This window comes from Canis lupus, chromosome 14 (genome assembly GCF_003254725.2).
Source record: "Canis lupus dingo isolate Sandy chromosome 14, ASM325472v2, whole genome shotgun sequence".
Classification (NCBI taxonomy): Eukaryota; Metazoa; Chordata; class Mammalia; order Carnivora; family Canidae; genus Canis; species Canis lupus.
In genome coordinates, this window is record NC_064256.1 from 60,014,464 (window position 1) to 60,032,617 (window position 18,154).

At 62.0% G+C, this 18,154-nt stretch overlaps 2 protein-coding genes and 1 long non-coding RNA gene across 15 annotated transcripts in view; 1 reads left to right on the forward strand and 2 right to left on the reverse strand.

Moving 5' to 3' along the window:
- Positions 1-254: 254 nt before the first annotated feature.
- FEZF1 (FEZ family zinc finger 1) lies at positions 255-3,624 on the reverse strand. Its single transcript, XM_025477110.3, has 4 exons — positions 2,824-3,624; positions 1,937-2,071; positions 1,558-1,690; positions 255-1,193 (listed from the first exon to the last, which is right to left on the reverse strand). Exons 1-4 carry the CDS (start codon positions 3,622-3,624, stop codon positions 835-837), a joined length of 1,428 nt encoding a protein of 475 aa, XP_025332895.1. The 3' UTR covers positions 255-834.
- Positions 3,625-4,544: 920 nt separating this feature from the next.
- LOC112678070 (uncharacterized) lies at positions 4,545-7,367 on the forward strand. Of its 2 annotated transcripts, none has more exons than XR_003147362.2 (3): positions 4,545-4,594; positions 6,521-6,628; positions 7,120-7,367. It is a non-coding gene; the product is annotated as an uncharacterized LOC112678070 (long non-coding RNA). The 2 variants fall into 2 exon arrangements; XR_003147361.3 differs by lacking the exon at positions 4,545-4,594 and adding an exon at positions 5,385-6,334.
- Positions 7,368-12,357: 4,990 nt separating this feature from the next.
- Positions 12,358-18,154, reverse strand: part of CADPS2 (calcium dependent secretion activator 2) — a 454,345-nt gene continuing 448,548 nt past the window's right edge. For all 12 annotated transcript variants that reach the window (XM_025477139.3, XM_025477137.3, XM_049093873.1 and 9 more), the window contains one exon: positions 12,358-14,295. In XM_025477139.3, coding sequence (XP_025332924.1) covers positions 14,125-14,295 — 171 coding nt within the window. In that variant the 3' untranslated portion in view covers positions 12,358-14,124. The remainder of the gene's footprint in view (positions 14,296-18,154) is intronic.

The window sequence follows — 18,154 nt, forward strand, 5'->3', positions numbered from 1 at the left end:
AGCGGCTTAAAGAGACTATCATTCGTTCTCAGCGAATCTTTCAGGTGGGACAGGAGGCGGTATGGACCGAGGGAGGAACTTGGAAGGACCACGGAGGGATGGGGGAGCCAGACCCTGATCTAGCCGAATACGAAGATCCCCGAAGCTTGTTGATTAAATAAGCGTGTTCCAAGTATTTATTTCCAAGTCAATGAATCAATTTTCACGTGCAAGAATCAAAACCAAAATTCAAATTCATCCATATCGAACCCCCTTTCCCTAGTGTGTACGTGTGTGTATGCACTCACGAATGCGGAACGTGCCTTTACAGGCACACACACCTATGCGTGTATATATAACATACACACCGTGTCTTGTTACCTCAGGGAAAGAGGAAATGATAATAAACGATCGGCAGGCATCTGGAGACGGCAGGAGAACACAATGGAAATATATACAACAATAAAATTAAAATGGTGCAGCATTCCCGGGTAGGATAATACAGATCTCAATAAATACAGTAGAATTTTGTTTTTAAAAAACAAAACAAAACAAACAGCATCTCTCCACCAGAGATGAAGTCTTTCCAAATCAAAAAAGAAAAATCAGAAACAAAACCCCGAATTTTCTCATGATTGTGAGTGCCTCTATAGGATATAATACACAAAACCATGTAGCAGGTGCATGCAAGAGGGGAAAGGCCAGGAAATGCAGAGGCTTCCCGTCTGGGCGCTGCCACGTGGGGCCCAACACGCCCTGGGGCCTGCAGACGCGGCGGGGTCTGCAGGACCAGCTCTATCCCCATGCCTCCGTAGTGGGGACCCCAAAGGGGCTGGGAAGGGACTTTGGCCTTGATCACTGATGGGCCGGGTGGAGGCCGGGCTGCAGGGGCCCAGGGGGCGGCAGTGGCGGCAGCGGCGGCGGCAGGGTCGCGGGCGGCATCTGCTGCAGAGGGGGCGACGGGTTGGCGCCGGGCTCCCCGGCTGAGGCGCGGGCCAGCCCCAGGCTGCTGTCGTGCAGCTTGCGGACGTGCTTCTTGAGGTCAAAGTTCCTGCAGAAGCCCTTGCCACACGTGGGGCAGGTGAAGGGCTTCTTGTCGTTGTGAGTGTGCATGTGGAAGGTGAGGTTGTAAACCTGGTGGAAGGCCTTGTTGCAGATATTGCACTTGAACTGCTTCTCCCCGCTGTGGGTCAGCTTGTGGTTTTTGTAATTCCCTGCAACACAGACGACAGGGCGGACATGGGAAAAGAGCTGGAGAAGAGAGGAGCCGAGGGTGGGACGGCAGGGAGGAGCTGCCGCGGGCGCCGCACCGCACCGGGCTGGCCGCTGCCCTCAGCCGAGGCCGCTCCTCCGCGCTCTAACACGGGTTCTTAACCCAGCTTTCCAAAGGGAGAGCCAGGCGAGGAGGTCCCCCTCCGGGTCTCTACCGCGCCTCTCTGACCCTACTCATCGCAACCCGGCAGGAGCCTGCGCGGCGACACACGCGCCAGTAACTAGCTGCACCTCAGAAAACAGTTTTCTAAAATATCTGGAAAAGACTAGAACTTTCGTGGAAGCAGGGCCTCCTGGGTTCTATACCTTTTTGATGAAATCCTTTGCCACAGAATTCACACACAAACGGTTTGTAGCCTGCGTGTATTCGGGTATGTGTGTTTAAAGTGGAACTTCTGTTGAATGCTTTGCCGCACTGGTTACATTTGTGAGGTTTTTCCTAAGAGGGAGGGAAGAAAAGCGGGGCAGGTATAAGGTATTTTGTTATTAAGTGGGGTCCTGCAAACTCACAAACAGTCATGCGGTCTCTCGTGCGTTTAAGCAGAACAAAGGCAAAACCCCGGCGTCTCCCCCATGCAGCTAGCACATTCTAGACCTCACGCCGAACGAAGAGTGAGAGTTTGCCGCTGTCTTCCTACAAACCGTTTGGAAGGAAGCGGGGTGAAATTGAGACAGACGAACACACCTGGGTGTGAATGATCTTGTGCCTGCACAGGGTGCTGGCCTGCCGGAAGCCCTTTCCACACACTTTGCAAACGAAGGGTCTGGCTCCTGTGTGCACTGGCATGTGACGGGTTAAGTTATAGTGCGCGTTAAAGACCTTAAAGTTAAAGACAAGGAGAACAGTTAGCCCGGCAAGCACTTTGAAACCAAGCCGGGCACGGGTGCGGGGTGCAGGGGGGGCATGTCAGGAGGTGACCTTATAGCAAACGTATACAAACAATAAGAAAATAAAATGAGATTTGAAAGGAGGGAGGGAGGGAGGGAAGGCAGGAAGGAAGGAAGGAAGGAAGGAAGGAAGGAAGGAAGGAAGGAAGGAAAGGAAAGGAAAGGAAAGGAAAGGAAGGAGGGAAAAGGAAGGGAAGAGAGGAGGGAAGGAAGGAAAGAGGCAGGGAAGGAGGGAAAGGAAGAAGGAAGGATGGAGGGAAAAGGAAGGAGAGAAGGGAAGAAGAAGGGAAGAGGGGAAGGAAGGAAAGAGGGAAGAAAGGAGGGAAGGAGGGTAGGGAAGAAGGAAGGAAGGAGGAAAAAAGAAGGAAGGAGGGAAGGGAAGAAGGAAGGAGGGAAAGGAAGGAAGGAGAGAGAAGGGAGGAAGGGAAGAGAGGAAGGAAGGAGTGAAGAAAGGAGGGAAGGAGGGAAGGAAGGAAAGAGGGGAGAAAGGAGGGAAGGAGGGTAGGGAAGAAGGAAGGAAGGAGAGAAGGGAGGAAGGATGGAAGGAAGGAAAGAAGGACGGGAGGAAAGAGGGAAGGAAGGCAAGAGAAGGCAGGCAGGAAGGAAGGAGGGAAGAGAGGAGAGGAAGGAGAGAAGGAAGGATGGAGGGGAGGAAGGCGGGAAGCACGGGGCCGTGCTACTTGCCTTGCCACACACTTCGCAAGTGAAAACTTTGGGCTTGGCGTGGGGGGAGCCGCGGCTGAAGTCGGCGGCCTTGAAGGCGATCTTCTCCGACAGCAGCTGCGCGCTCTCCTTCACGTAGTGCTGCAGCTGGGCCTGCGACAAGTCCTTGAAGGCCACCGCCGCGGGGAACTTGTCCGCCGCCGGGCCCCCCAGCTTGTTCCTCTCGGCCAGGTAGGTCTTGGGCGGGGCGTGCAGCGGGGAGCCGAGGAAGTAGGAGGCCACCGGGTGGATGTTGAGGCCGGCGGCCGGCGCGCAGGGGCCGTCGCCGCGGTTCAGGTAGCACAGCGCGCCCATGGCGTGGAAGGACGAGTGGTTGACCACGCGCGGCCGCACCAGCCTGTAGGGCGGCAGCGGCAGCGCGTCGCGGGCCAGGTCGCCCTTGAGGCTCAGCGCGCAGTGCAGCAGGTCGCCGCAGCGGAGCGCGGGGGGCGCGGCGGGCGCGGCGGGCGCGGGGGGCGCGGGGGGCGCGGCGGGGGCCTCGGGGCCGGCCTTGCGCGCCTCGGGGCCGCCGGGCGCGCCCTTGGGGCCCGCGTCGTAGGCCACGGGCACGAAGGGGATCATGCAGGGCACGGGCGGGCCGAGCTGCAGCGGCGGCTTGGCGTCGGGCTTGGGCGCCGCGGCGGGCAGCAGGGGCGGCGCGGGCAGGGCCCTGGGCTCGGGCGTGCGCGCCATGATGCGCTCGATGGAGAAGGCCAGGGGCTTGGCGGCGCCCGCGGGGCCCGTGCGCATCCCCGCGGCCGCGCCGGGCCGGCTGCCGTCCATGGCGGGGCCGGCGGGGGCCGCGCTGCGCCTCGGCGGGCGTCACGGAGCCGCACCCGCCGCACCCGCCGCGCCTGCCGCCCGCCGCCGCCGCCGCCCGGGCCCCGGCCCCGCGGGCTCCCGCCGGCCCATCGCGGGGCGCCCTGCGCTCGGGGCCCGACGGCAGCCGCCGCTCCGCGCCGACCGGGGCTGCGCTGCAGAGGCGGCCGGGACCGCGCCGACCGCAGGCTCCCGAGCGCGCGAGGTGCTCTACGCCGCGCAGCCTCGCCCCCGACAGGCGCCGCCAAAACTTTTTTTTTTCCTCCGCGGCCGCCGAGCACTTTCCATTGGCCCCCGAGCTTCCTCCGCCCCCAAGAGGCGGGGGCGCCCCGGCGCGCGGCTCGCCCCGCCCCGCCCCGCCCCGCCCTCCCCGCGCGGCTCGCCCCTCCCCGCCCCCGCCCCGCGCCCTCCCCGCGCCCCGCCGCCCCCCGCCCCCGCGCCCGTCCCTCGGTCCTTTTAATTCTCCATCTGCTCAACCGGGCTTTAAAGGCCACAAGCAAATCCGACATCAATTTTCTCCCCCGGCTCCGGTGACGTCGTCCGCCATCACCGCGTCCGCGCGCAAGGAGGGCGCGCAGCCCGGCTCGGGCCGCCACGGACGCAGGCGCGGCCCCTCCGCCGGCCGTCGAGGGACTCGCGGGAGGTCACCGGCCCCGCACGCGCCCCGCCGCGCCCTGCTCCCGGGCCACCGCGGTACGGGGCTCGCCCGGCCCCCGCCCGCCCCGACGCCCCGACGCCCCGCCAGGAGCCCGCGCGCACGTGCCGGCTGCGGGCCCGTGAGGCCGGGGACGGGGCGCATCCTCGGGCGCGGGAGGCGGGGGAGGCGGGGGAGGCCGCACGGCCCGGGGCGCTGGCGGCTGCGCGGGGGCGCAGGCCGGGATGGGGGCGCGGGCAGGGCCGCAGCGGGAGGCTGGACCCGGACCCGGACGCGGAGGTGAGCCTCGGAGTCGCCGCGCCCCGGCTCGGCCCGGGCTCCCGGGGGCTGGGGGGGCTCCCGGGGCGGGGGGCGGGGGGTGCCCGGGACGGGGCGGGAGTCCCCGTGGAAGTCAGGGCAGCGGGAGGGCTGCGCGGGGCGGGCCCCGGGGGCCTTGGGGTGGCCTGGGGGTGCCGGCCTGGGGCGTGGGGGCCTCGGGGGCCTCAGGTGGGCTTGGGGAGCCTCAGGTGGGCTCTGGGGGCCTCGGGGGGCCTCAGGTGGGCTCAGGGACCCCGGAGGACCCCAGGTGGGCTCGGGGGAGCCTGGAGGGCCTCGGGGTGGGCTCGTGGGACCTCGGGGTGGCCCGGGGTGGGTTGGGGTAGCCTGGGGGGGGGGACCCTGGCCGGGCCGGCAGGTGCCGCAGGTCGGCGGGCGGGTGTCGGCCGCGGCTGGTGACCCAGGGCGCGCCCACGCGAGACGTTTCCCATCCTTCTGCTGTCGGGGCCCCAGGTCCGCCCCCCCCCCCCAGTCTCCCCTGCTCAGACAAAGAGCGCGGACGCCCGGGGGAAGGGGGGGGGGGCGGCGTCCCCTGGCAGATGGGTCCCCTAAGACTGTAATTGCGGCCTTCGGGGCAGGTCGGATTTCCCGCCCAGGGCAGGAGCCCCGCCGCGGTTTCAGGTTCGTCCCCCCCCACCCCCCAGCGGAGGCCTCCTTGGTGGACCTGGCCAAGGGCCACGGTGCTCCGCGCGGGTAACAGCTCCGCTGCGTGCCCTTCACTGGCCTTCTCGGGCTTTGCCTTTTTGACAAGTGTTTGAAAGTACGATGTCATTTGAGTAACACCAATATGGCAAAGTAGCAATTAGGCCCCTCTTCTAAAACGTCAGACCTGAGCCTGCTAATCCTAAAGACTGAAGAGGGGCTTTTTTTATAAATCAAGGTCTCGATATTCCAACATTTGTTGATGAGTATTTTCTATTCGAACCCTAACCTCACACTGTTAATTAAAGATAAAAGTCTGTATTAAGTAAGGGTCACCCCCAAACAAGTCGCGAAATATATTTAGGAAGGGCTCCCATCGTATTGTCAAATCTGTCCGGTACTTTGGGTTTTTTTTCCCCCAAACACGTTTGAAAGGTAGCAACCACCACAAAAGCCCACCGAGGGAAGCAGAGTATATCTGGCAAATCTGGAGGCTTCTGACACTGCTCAGCACTTTAAAGTCGTTTATTAAGAGAATGCAGACGGGCCTTGCTCATTTTGTTAATGGCAAACTAGAAACTCCGTTATGGCTTCTCTGGATTCTCTTGCGGAATCTTATAATCCCCTCTTTTCGGCCAGAGCTGGTGATTTAAGTGTCCCTCCCCTTCCCAACCGCGGAAAGGCAGCATTTATTCGCCCCACTTTAAATCCTCGTGGAAGGGATTGTGTGCGGTTCATCCTGCGTGAGACGCCCCGAGGAAAGCGCAGCAGCCCTCGATGTGAAGAGACCGGCTCGCCCGCCGCAGAGCGAGGACCTCCTGAGAAAATAGGAGAAAGTTCGACTCCTCTGAAATTATTCAAAGTCCTCATTTCTTTGCCTACAGAACCTTTTTTTTTTTTTTTATTTCGGTGCTTCTTAAACCGCGTTCTCGATTGCTCCAGAACCTGCATGGTTTTCACAGGCTTTTTATTTCCGTCCCCATCGCCAGCAGATGCAGGGTTTGGGTCAAGACTGCTGCCCTCTGAACTAAAAGGCAGTAGGATGGAGCCATCGACTACCAAGTAATCCACAATCTTTCATCTCTTTTTCCTTAATAAGCCAGAAAATGCTGAAGTTTTATTTTATTTATTATTATTATTATTTTTTTTTAATCCTGAAATTTTAAAGAATAAAAAGGTGGATGGCAAAATACTATAACTTATGTGAACTTCTGCCAAGCGCATTAATTTATCTCTGGTTGTTTTTAGGATCTTCGGGCCTCTCCAACATCGCGACCCTTGCCTCTTCATCAGAAAATAGCAGTGCGCGTTCGTTCCCTTTGCTTCCTGTTAGCCGCCGCTGCATGGGAAGAGAAGGTGGTTGTTCTGAGCGGGGGTCCCCCCTCCCCAGGCGCTCTGCGCCCGCACTTCCGTTTAATAAATAGCGACCTACCTTCCTCCTAGAGGAGGAAAAAACATTCCTAAATTCTTGTACAGTTTTGCTCAGTCTTTATGTCTGGTCTTTTGTTGTTTCTGGTGGCGTGTGAGGGAGGCGGGGTTGGAGTGGGCCCCCACCGGGGGTCTGCAGGGCCGAGGAAGGAGCCTCTCGAGCCCCTCGGGTTAGGCAGTGAAGACCCGGGCGAACCCAGCACCTCAGTATTCCCTGGGGTGACAGTTCCGATCTGAGGCTGCTAGCGGGCTTTCAGTTTGGAGCAAACTTTTTGCTGATTTTGCAGACCCAGCGGGGCGGCGTCCGGGCTAGGTGTGTGTGTGGGGGGTCGCTCAGCGCCTGGAGCCCACCTTTCCTGGGGGGAGGTTCCTTGTTTGCCTTTAGCCCTCCGTGGTCACCACTATTTCTTTCTTATCAGGGCTCCGCGGCAGCCGAGTGAGGCTACGGTTCTCAGAACAGTATTTTCGTGTTAAATCGGCTCCAGAGCGTGGCTGGGGAGCCCCAGGGCAGCTGTCCCGCGCAGGCCGCGCCTCTGCTTCCCACCGCCCGGACGCTGGCCTGTGAGCTGCGCCCCCTGCACCTGCACCTGCACCCCGTGCACCCCGTGCACCTGCACCCCCTGCAGCCGGCACCCCCTGCACCTGCACCCCCTGCACCTGCACCTGCACCTGGACCTGGTGGCGGAGGAGCTGGTGGCGGAGGAGCTGCGCCGCCGGGGACCCCATGTCTCCGGCTCGCTCAGGAGCCACCTGAAGTGAAGCCGCCGAGGCCGAGCGGCCCGCTGAGGCCGAGGGGGCAGGCGGGGAGGCCACCCCGCCCCGGGCCCCGCGCCCCGCGCCCTCCCACGTCTCCGCCGCCGTCCCCAGGTGATGTTTGAGCCCTTTCGCGGTCAGAATAAAAACTACGTTCAACCCGGCGCAGTTCTTTCCTTGACACACCCGAGAAGGTTAGAGCGGGTCTGTCGTTCTGTCCGCACGTCCGTCCGTCCGTCCTCACCTCCCGGGAAGCTGGACGAGAAGCGCCGCCGCGTGGGGCGGAGGGTGAGGCCGGAGAGACGCGGCCGCGGGGGAGGTGCCGGGGGCCGGCGCGGGGGTGCACCTGCCGCCCCCGAGCCCCCCCCCCCGCAGGCGGCGGCCGGAGCCCGAGGGCACCAAGCGCACCTGTCGGCCGGGGCGACCCGGGTCTGCGACGCTGGCCCCGCGCGGCGGGTGAGTCGGCGGCTCCGAGGGCCCCCCAGGCCCCCCGCCCCGCCGCGCTGCGCCCCTCCCTCGCTCCCGGGCCGGCCGGGTCGCCGGGGCTGCGGGGGGGGCGGGCTTAGAGACCCGGCGCAGGTGGCGGGGCCCGGGGGCGGGGGGGGGGGGAGCGGCGGGCGCGGCGCGGCGACCTCGGCCCGAGCGGCTCCCCGGGCTGTGGCGGGACCGTCCCCGTCCCCGTCCCCGTCCCCGTCCCCGTCCCCGGACCCCGGCGGCGCAGTCCTCCCCGCGGCCCCGAGCGCAGCGCATCCCGGCCCCGGCCGAGCCGCTCCTGGGGGGGGGGGGGGACCGCCCCGGAGCCCAGCCCGAGGGACCGCCCTGGGGCCGCCCGTGGGTCCTCCACGGAATCCCGCAGCGTGCGGGGCGCGGGGTGGCCAGCTCGGCCCCGTCTGAACTAATCCGGAGTCCCCGACGCGCCAGCCCCGAGCGCAGTGACCTGCCCGCCTCTCGCTGCCCGCGGGCCTGCCCCCCGCGCCCCCCCAGGCCTCCGGGACCAGGAGGCTTCTGCAAGGGGGTGGGGGAGGGGAGCGGGGCGCAGCAGGGCTGGGGGCCCGGGGACACCTGCGGACCTGGGGGAGCGGGGTCGGCGGGCACCTGGAGACCTGGGGGAGGGCGGAGCCCCCCGACCACCTGGGGACTTGGAGGGGGCTGGGGCCCGCGACCACCTGGGGACCTGGGGGAGCCCGGAGTCCACGGACACCTGGAGACCTGGGGACCTGGGGGGGGGCCCGGGGTCTGCAGCCACCTGGAGACCTGGGGACCTGGGGGGCCCGGGCCGTGGCGGGACAGGAGCGGGCGCGGGGAAGGGGGGGGCGAGGCCGTGCATCCGTGCAAGACTGCGTGGGGTCGGTCCCCGCGGGGGTCCCCTCCTCGCCTCACCCTGCGGGCACAGCTTCCCCTGAATGTACAAGCTCCAGGGCGGATGGACACCCCAAGCGCAGGCCCCTGTTGGCGCCCTGGGTCCGGCGGTCCCGGTGCGGGCGCAGCGGCGGGGTCCAGAGAACACCTGCACCTTCACGCGCTGTTGGGGGGCGGGGGGCCTCGGCGGCCTGGCCTGGCTCTCGGGGGTCCAGCAGCCTGTGCTGCCTCGAGGCCGCGGTCCCCCCCTCCGCGCCCCCCGCGCCCCGAGCAGCAGAGCGTGGCCCTGGAACACCCCAGCGCGGCCCCGCGGCCCGGCTCCCACCTGCGGGCTCGGCGGCCCGCCCTCCCCTCCCCTCCCCTCCCCTCCCCCCCCCCAGGACCTCGGACTCGTCCCTTCCTCCTGTTCGGCCTCCTCCGACCGCCTCCGGGCCTGGCTCGGACATGGGGCCGCGGGGACTGGAAGTGGGAACCGAGAAGGCCGGCTCCCCCTCCGCCGCCTGCTGCTCTTACCGTTATTCCCGCTTTCTCTGCAAAAACACTGGCCACTTTCTAGAACTTGCCACCCATCCCATCAGCAGTGTGCAGTCGTGCTTGAATTTCTAGAGCTTTTAATTAGACTGAAGAGGGGAAAGCCTCCCCTTTTGCAAGTGCGCAGTGAAGTCGACCCCACTTGCCCCCCGATTTCTGCCCCATAAAAGGTGAATTGTAATCCCCTTTGCTCCTCCAGGTCCCCTCCTGTCCTTTAAAGCTGGATTCTTCAATTGTCCATTGAAGTGGAGAACCACCTTCCCCCGTTGGAAGGAAGCTCCCCGTGAGCACTTTTGTCACCCGCCTGCCCAGACACTTGGCAGCTGCAATAAGTGACCGGTTTCCTGCCCCGCGTGGGCCTCCTCACCCAGGGTGCCCGGGGCTGGGGAAGGCCACACAGCTCGCCGGGCCTCCTGAACCAGAACAGACGGTGGCAGCTCCCTTTGCCTTGAATTGTTTGTCTGTGAAATGGGACTAAATCAAAGCCCACTTCATTCTCGGGAGGCTTGGAGTTTGAAAAGAGACGTTAAAATAAACTACTTTACATATGAAAAGCTATCCCACATCTTGTTAAGAAGTTAGGCTACAAACTTTTCCACAATATTTTCCAGACAACTGTATTTAAAAAACAACCCTTCTGCTCAGTGATTCAGCGTCTGGCTAAGTACGCGGACGTGTTAAAATACACACGGAATCGTGTTTGCTAAATTATTTTTCACAACCTTGAGGCTTGTCCTTATCCTTGGGGGCCTGCTCTCCCACATTCAGTCTTGAGGTCTCCAGGGGACACTTTCTTCCGTAGAATGATGAATTAACCTTTCACAAAAGCTTTTCAAAAATCCCAGTTTGATGAAGGCAGATTTCGTCTCTTTAGAAGCAGTTACGCATCTCTAAAATTAATCAGCTTGCTGATAGACTGTCCTAATTACAGGAAGGCACACACCTAGCTACAAAGCCGGGCAGTTTCCATGAGTGACAGCGAATGAGGTTGTGCAACACGGCGACTTGGAAGTGTGTTTTATAAAATTATTACCGGGCTGTGGGCGTGGGGAGGACCCCACAAAGCTCTCTCCGGCCAGAGTCCGCCTTTCCATGTTTCCCTTCCCACTTTTTGCAACACGGCCCTGTTGAGTTCTGACCTTCCACTGTGTAACCCTTTCACCAACATCTTCCAAAGTTACAATCGGTTCTGCTTCCTGGGCATTTTAGGGAAATGCCCTAAGCAACAAATTTCAGCATTTATGCGTTTTTTTTTCCCCTGCCAATCACACCCAAGAGAGGTGTTACTTGTTGGGTGTCAGCAAGGAAGTAGTGTTAAAAGGCAAACTAGAATTGATTTAGAGGAGACAAGGAAGCGATTGGACGCACCGCTTGTGACTTTTGCAAAGGCGCACACGGCGCGCGAGCCTCTGGGGCCCGGGGGTGGGGCCCAGGGCAGGGGCGGCCCGCGGGGCTCCAGGGCTCAGGGCTCCAGGTAGCCCCGCGACCTCCGGACCAGACCGGAGTCGCTGGTGCCTCTGCCAGGGTGGGGGTGGGGGTGGGGGTGGGGTGGAAACGACTCGGGTCACCCCGGGTTCCTCTAGTGGCTGAGTTTTAAAGTCACCCGCAAAGAGGCACAGAGTCGCCTCCGCTCGGAATGCGGGGGTGAGGGGGTGCGAGCTGCCGGGCCGTGCGCGGGCGCCTGCGCGGGACGGCGGGAGCCTCGGCCCTCCCCCTTCCCCCTGCCTTCCCCTCCCCTGCCCTCCCCTCCCCCTCCCGGGGTGCCCAGCTCCTGGCACCCTGCCCAGGGCTCCCCGCCTCTTCCTGCTCGGCTTCCGCGGGGGCCGCTCCCCCTCCCCTCCCTCCTCCTTCTCTCCCGCCCCCCCCCCCCGCCGGGGCTCCCGGGCCTCGACTTCCCCGCCCGCCCCGGTGCGCGCCCGACGTGCGGCCCGCAGACGCGCGCGACCCCTGGGTGTTCCTCCGGGTCGGGGTCCCCTGCCCTCGGGGGCGCACCCCGCTGCCCCCCCCCCGTGCCGCCGCCCCAGGCCGCACGCCGCCCCCGTGACCCCCGGGACCCGGTCAGCGCCCGCCCGTCCGTCTGTCCGTCCCGCTGCCCCGCCGACGGCCGCAGCGCCCGCAGAGGAGAGCGCGAGGGCGGCCCTGCACCGGCTCCTCCCCGCCCCCACGCGAGCCCGGCCCGGCCGTCGGGAGCACAGCTCGAGGAGGAGGGGGGGGGACCTGGGTGCTCGCGGGGGTGGGATGGGGGATGGGCGGGGTGCTGGTGGGATGGGAGATGGGATGGAGCAGCGGGGGTGCGGGATGGGGGCAGTAGGGGGCGATGAGGGCGGGGGGGGGGTTGGGGTGATGGGGCGGAGGTGGTGGTGGTGGGAGATGGGATGAGGACAGCGGTGGTGGGATGGGGGATGGGGGCAGCGGGGTGGGATGGGGCAGGGGTGCTGGTGGGAGGGAGGGTGGGGGATGGGCCACGGGGGTGGCGGGATGTGGGATGCGGGGGGAGCCCCGAACACTCTGCTCCTGCGTTTACTGCAGAAGGAGCAGCAGATCTGCGGAGCGAGGCCGAGGAGCAAGACCTGGGGGAATTCGAGTGGAAAACTGGGCGAACAGCAGGACGCGCCTGGAGGGAGGGGTTCGGGCAGCCGGTTCCCCGTTTCCGGGAAGGGAGTTTGTTATTTTTCTCCTTGTGTTTGGAGAAACTTCCAGGTGTGATAAGGGGAATGCCTTGTGTGGGGGGGCGGCCAGAACCGGTTAGGAGGGGGAGCTATTTCTGCTGAGTTAAAAATGATTCTCATTTAAAAAAATCTTGTAAGATTTGTTAGGCTTTCAGTGAAATCCCTTTAAATGAAATAATACTTAAAAAATAACGCTTGGCCTCCTTTAATAGACAGGAGCTTGGGCGTTCACCCCAACGCTTACACACGCCGGTGAACAATTATGAAGTCATTTCAAGCAATTTGCAGTTATGTTGAAGAGAATTTCTGGGCAAAAACCCAAAAATGACTCTTCATTCTTTTCAGTTTTCTTTTTTAAAGATTTTATTTATTCATGTGTCTCAGAGAGAGAGAGAGAGAGAGAGGCAGAGGCAGAGGGAGAAGCAGGCTCCACGCAGGGAGCCCCAGGCAGGACTCGATCCCGGGACCAGGACCACAACCCAGGCTGAAGGCAGCGCCGAGCCCCCCCCTCCCCGGGCCGCCGTCGTTTGTTTCTTTGTCCGTTGCTCTCCTTTGTCCGTTGCTCTCCGGCACCTTCAGGCGGCTCAGAGGGCGGCCCGCGGCCTTGTCTGGACCTGGGAGCGTCGCAGTCCCCACGTCTGGCCCTGTCCTCCGCATGGAAGCCACTGGAGCTTGGACTTGGGGATGGGGCTTCTGGAAGCTCCTGGGTACAGCAGGGAAGGCGCAGAGAGCCCTCAAGTGTGGGGGAGAGCGGGGTGTTGGGGGTGGGGTGGGGGGGCTGCCCACAGCCCGGGCAGGTGAAGGCGCCCCGGCCCAAGCTGCTCCAGGCCGAGTGCTGCCCGGCCCGTCGGCCCCGGGTTAGCCAGCGTCCTTGGGTGCGTGTGGGCCCAGGGGGCGGCCGTCGCTCTGCGCTCAGCCGGGACAGCCAGGCCGCTCAGGCCCAGAGGAGCGCCAGGCCCCCGGGGAAGGACGGCGGTACCTGGGGAGCCTGCAGCCTTGGCGCTGTGCCGCAGCCGGGGGCCGGGGGCTGTGAGGGCGAGCGAAGGAGGGCCACCGCCTTGCCCTGGGCCCAGGTCACAGTCACGGGGCCCGTGTCTAGCGGGGAGGCGCGCGGTCGCCTGCGTGTGTATCTTGTGTCACTCGGGGTGTCTCACCCTCAGGACCCGGATCTGAGCGCAAAGCCTGTTACAGTGACCGCAGTGCGTGGGTTTCCGTGGGCCTGTGGCCAGCGGCCGTGGTTTCTGACACTCCGGGGCGTGACCCCGGGGGCCCACCCGCGTTCCAGGGCGCAGCCTCCCCACGGCCAGCGGCCTCCAGCTGCGCTGCCTCGGCTTCCCGCATTGCAGGGCGCTTGGGAGCGGGCGGGGGGTCGCGACGTGCCGGGGCGTTTTAGGGGGAAAATACAAGAACTCAAACTCCTAGTGAGGCGGTGACGCGCTGCCGTGGCAGGGTCATGGTGGGGGTGACGTGCGACCCTGTTCTCCTTGAGAACCGCGGCGGGCAGCGCGGGGCCCCTGGTGTCGGCCGCCGCTCGGCTCCGCTGGGCAGACGCGCTGGGGCGGGAACGGCCCGTAACGTGTGCGCCCGGCAGGTGCGAGGCGGCGTTGGGCCTGCTGCTCCGCGGGGACTCGGGCCGCCGGTGGGCAGCTCTGGAGCCCCCGGGCCGGCCACACGCTCCGGGGCGCCGCCGTCCCGCCTCCCCGCACCCCGTGGAGCCGCCCCGACGCGGCCGGCGGACCAGGCCAGGCATGCGGGCTGCGGGGTCACGCCAGGGCAGGGCAGGGCAGGGCCGGGCGCCAGCGGCCCCACAGCGCGGCCCCACGGCGCGGCGAGGCCCACGGGCGCTGCCGTGACGCGCTCACAGAAGCAAAAGGCAAGTGTTGGAACAAAACCATCGATCCTGCTGCGCGGGGGGGCCGCACGGAGGGGGCCGAGCCAGCCTCTGCGTGTGGCGAGCGCGGCTGGGCGGCCCGGGCCTGGGCAGGGGCAGGGGCAGGGGCAGGGGCAGGGCCTCCTCCGCCGCCTCCTCCATCCTCGGCCTCCGTCCTCCTCCGCCTCCTCCTCGGCCTCCGTCCTCCGTCCGCCTCCATCCTCCCCGCCGCCGCCCCGCGCTCAGCCCTCCTCCTCGTCGCTGTCTTTCATGGTGATGCCCTGGAGGCCGCCCCCGTCCGACACCGAGGCCGCGGCCTCCTCCACCGTGAGGCGCCGGTGCAGCGTCTCGTAGGCCTTGCCGTGCAGCGTGCCCTCCAGCACGCCCTGCAGCCGGAAGTCCCGGTAGCTCTTCTGCGGAACAGAGAGGAGCCGCTCAGGCGACGCGTGGCGGCCCGGCCTCGGCCTCGGCCTCGGCGGCCCCTCGCGCCGCCCCACCACCCCCACCCGCTGCCCGGGCCCGCCCCGGCCTCACGCGCCGGCCGCCCAGCGCCGGGCCCCTCGTGGGGGGTGGGGGGGGCGGCAGCGGGAGCCGGCGGCCCTGAGGCGCGCCTGAGGAGGCACCTGAGGCGACACCTGAGGCGACACCTGAGGCGACACCTGAGGAGGCCCCCGAGGCGACACCCGAGGCGACACCCGAGGCGGCCCCCTCGGCCTCCTCACGACCGCCCCTCGCTCCGGACTCTGAGGTGAAGGCAGCCCCGCGGGGCAGGCCCGGGCGTCCCGGACGCTGCCCACCTCCCAGCGCCCGTTTGCTGCCCTGCGTCAGGGCCGGGCCCCAGGATCGGGACCTGCCCCCGGGCCTCGGTGTCCGTCCAGGTGCTCTCTAGTGGGTACGCGCTCCGGTGGTGGCTCCGCGCTCAGTAGGTGAGAAAAGCCAAAGAGGAAGGCGGCGGCACCTCCTGGCCCAACAGGACGACTCTGGGGGCTGAAAATTACCCCCGGGCCAGGGCTGCCGTCCCGACGGGCCCCGGAGGAGACTCCCGCTATCCTCGCAGCCGAAGCGAAGGCGCTTCCTCCGGGAGGCCGGACGCCCGAGAACGGGCCCTGCCGCCTCCCGCTGCGGCACCTGACGGGCTGGCGGGCTCGGGAGGGTGGAGGAGGGTGGAGGAGGGTGAAACCGGGAAGGCTGAGGGAGCACGGCCATTGTCACGCTTGCCCCCCCTTCCTAATCTGCCTCGGCCCGGGGACACCCCGCATTTCAGAGGGGACACCCCGAAGCATGGATGGACGGTGAACACTTTTTTTCCATGTGGGGAATCCCTTGTTATAAATCCGACTCGTCTCTGAGAATCTGCCCCGGAACCGTGACCAATACTGTGGAGCCTCGGCCGTCAGTGTCTGAACAGCAAATAAAAACCTGATTCGGAGAGTGCTCCCTTCTTCCTCAAATGATCAAAGCTCCTGTTGCCTCACATGTTGCTATTCTGAGTCACCTGCACCCCACGGCTTCCCTGCGCCACACCCCGTGGGGATCTGCATCCAAGCCCACAGGAGAAGCTGGGCCACCTGGTAGCTAACGCACGTAGTCTTTGGCCAGGGTTTGCGTGCGAGCCTCTGTTTCTAGTTCGATTAAAACTACCTCAAGCACACACCATACGCCCCAGACCCGGAGCCAGACCGGGAGTCAGCGCTGCCCCGCAGCCCCCCGCTGGGGCGCGGCCTCCGTTCTCACCAGGACGGGCCTTCCCTGCGCTCTGGGCTCCCCGAGCCGCCCGCCGGGAGGTCGCTCAGGACGCCCGAGCTGTGGGTGCGCAGCCCCGAAGCCTTCTCTGCCCGGGGAGCTAGGACTCCCCTTCCTCGTTCTACCGGCAGGCAACACGCAGCAGGGGAGGGGCGGGACGGGCATCCCTGCCCGCTCGGCCTCCCTTCTAGGATTCCCAGGGCACCACGGCCCGACATCCTCTGTGGCTGCCAACGGAGGTCTGCTCAGCTCCTAAGATGGGGCCTGCCTCAGGGTGCTGCTCACTTGTCTCCTTTGTCTTAGCAAGAGAGGCCGCGGGTTCATGTGACCTGCTTTTACACGTCCTGCGGCCGCTGGGAGGATGCAAATCCATCAGGCATTTTGATCTTCTGAGGATTCTATTTTTCTCCCTTCCACAATACATCATTCTGATGTTAAAACTTTGCAAATAATTTCCTAGTCCTAAACTATGAAACTCTCAGTGGAGTTTGTTTTTTCTTAGTGAGCAACGTGAATGAACCAACTGGTGCCTAAATGTCTTCGTGGGGCAAAGTCCGCCATCCCATACACCCTGGCGACATCTGGGGCCCCGGTGGGCTCGGGGGACGAGGATGCGTGCAGGTAGTGAGGGCCAGGTTGCCAGAGGAGAGCAGCCAGGCTCCTGGGCAGCCGGCGCTGCTCTGTGGTGACCTCCGACTCGCCCTAGGCGGTGGCGATGGAAGGAAGGCCCACTCACCGACCTTCACAACTGTGTGCACGTGCCATTAATAGCTTCTTAAGTTCACAAAAAGTGAACGTTATAAAATACCACTACTCTGAAGTTCTGAAGAATTATGAATCTATGTATGAAATTGGTTAAAGTCTGTTTATATTCAGAGTAGGAAAAGAAACAATTAAACATTAAATTATTAATTCTTTCTGATTTCCACTATGAAAATAATAACTTTTAATTATTAAATAAAAGCTCTACAATTTGATTAACTGTATGAGCCAAAGCAAGCATTGGCTGAGTGTGGGGACCTGCCTGCGAGAAACAAAGCATGGGGAGTCAAACCTACTCATGACATTGATTTTCATATTTACCAGTCTGGACTACTAGTGGCCCATAACGAAGACTGTGTTAAAATAAGATCAACTGACTGCCTTCGAGTACAACGGAAATGTCACCGTATAATTCATGACATTATCATTTTACTCTGCTAAAGTATTCACTGTGCTTGATCTATCATCGCAATGATGTGAATATGAGAAGGGGAATAACTTTGAAAGGAACAAATGATGGGTTAATAAACGATAGAGATTTTATTCTAAAAACAGAGAGCTTAACAATCTATCAGCGAATACCGGTCAGCTGAAGAGGTCCTCTCTGGCACCTTGAAGGCAAGATATGAACCTGAAAATACGGCTGATCGTAAGGGCAGGCAGCCAATCCCAGTGCACGCACTGCACCCTTAACATACACGGGAATTTAGAGGGTACGCAGACAATCGGATTGTCTTTTATGAAAAACAAAATGCATTTGGAAGCTCTCCGAGTCCCATTTATAGAAACAAGGAAGAGACATTGCAGAAACGAAGGGAAATACGAATGTATCTCAGTGTGCTTTCGGTTTCTTTGTAAATTAAAGAGCACCTGGTAAGAAGTGCTCCGGACCAATGGTATTTTGTCCATTGTAATGGACTATGTTTATCAGTATTAAAAATTAGCGGGTGGCTATAATTTTACTTGCCGTTTATGACTAACTGTGATTGCTATTGCTGTGAGATCATAGCTCCGGCTCTATGTTCCAGGAGATTCGCCAATTTCTCAGTTTAGAACGGAACTTTCCTATTTACGGTTCTAATGTGTGATAGCCTGTGTGGCTATGGCACAAAAGAACATGTATTCTAATTAGACTGCAGGAACCTAGAGCACGATGGGAAATATTTTAGTGTGGATAAAACTTTTTTCTTTTGGTAATGTGGAAAAAACAACGTAATGCAACAGATCGTCTCTAACTTTATCATCAGAATCACGTGGCAGGCTTGTTAATCTACAGATTGCTGGGCCCCACTAGGGTTTCTGATTCGGAAGTCTGGGGTGGGACATGATAATTTGCATGCTGGTGATGATAGGTCAGGGATGACACCGAGAACCACTGAGTATACGTGTGTGTGTCATACGTGCACATACGTATCTAAACATAATATATGTGCCGATACACAACACACATATATGGGCACATACATATATATAAATGGCATATGTATCCCATTTGGTGAATGGCACTAAAATGGAAGCGACGGTCGTCTTTTTAAAAAAATAGCTGAATCTCAATAGCTTAGAGTTTTGTTTTTAGGCAGAAGGTAGGATCTGTCTCAATTTTAAGACATAGCTATACTCGGGGCAAATTTTGTGTTTCCACTAGAATTTACAAAGTGTGAAAAACCATGTTAAATATAATATGATTTTAAAGCCCCTACTCGCTAAATATAATATGTATGTTGTCAGCCTTTTCTTTTGAAGAGCAAAAGTTAAAACGGCCTCGCT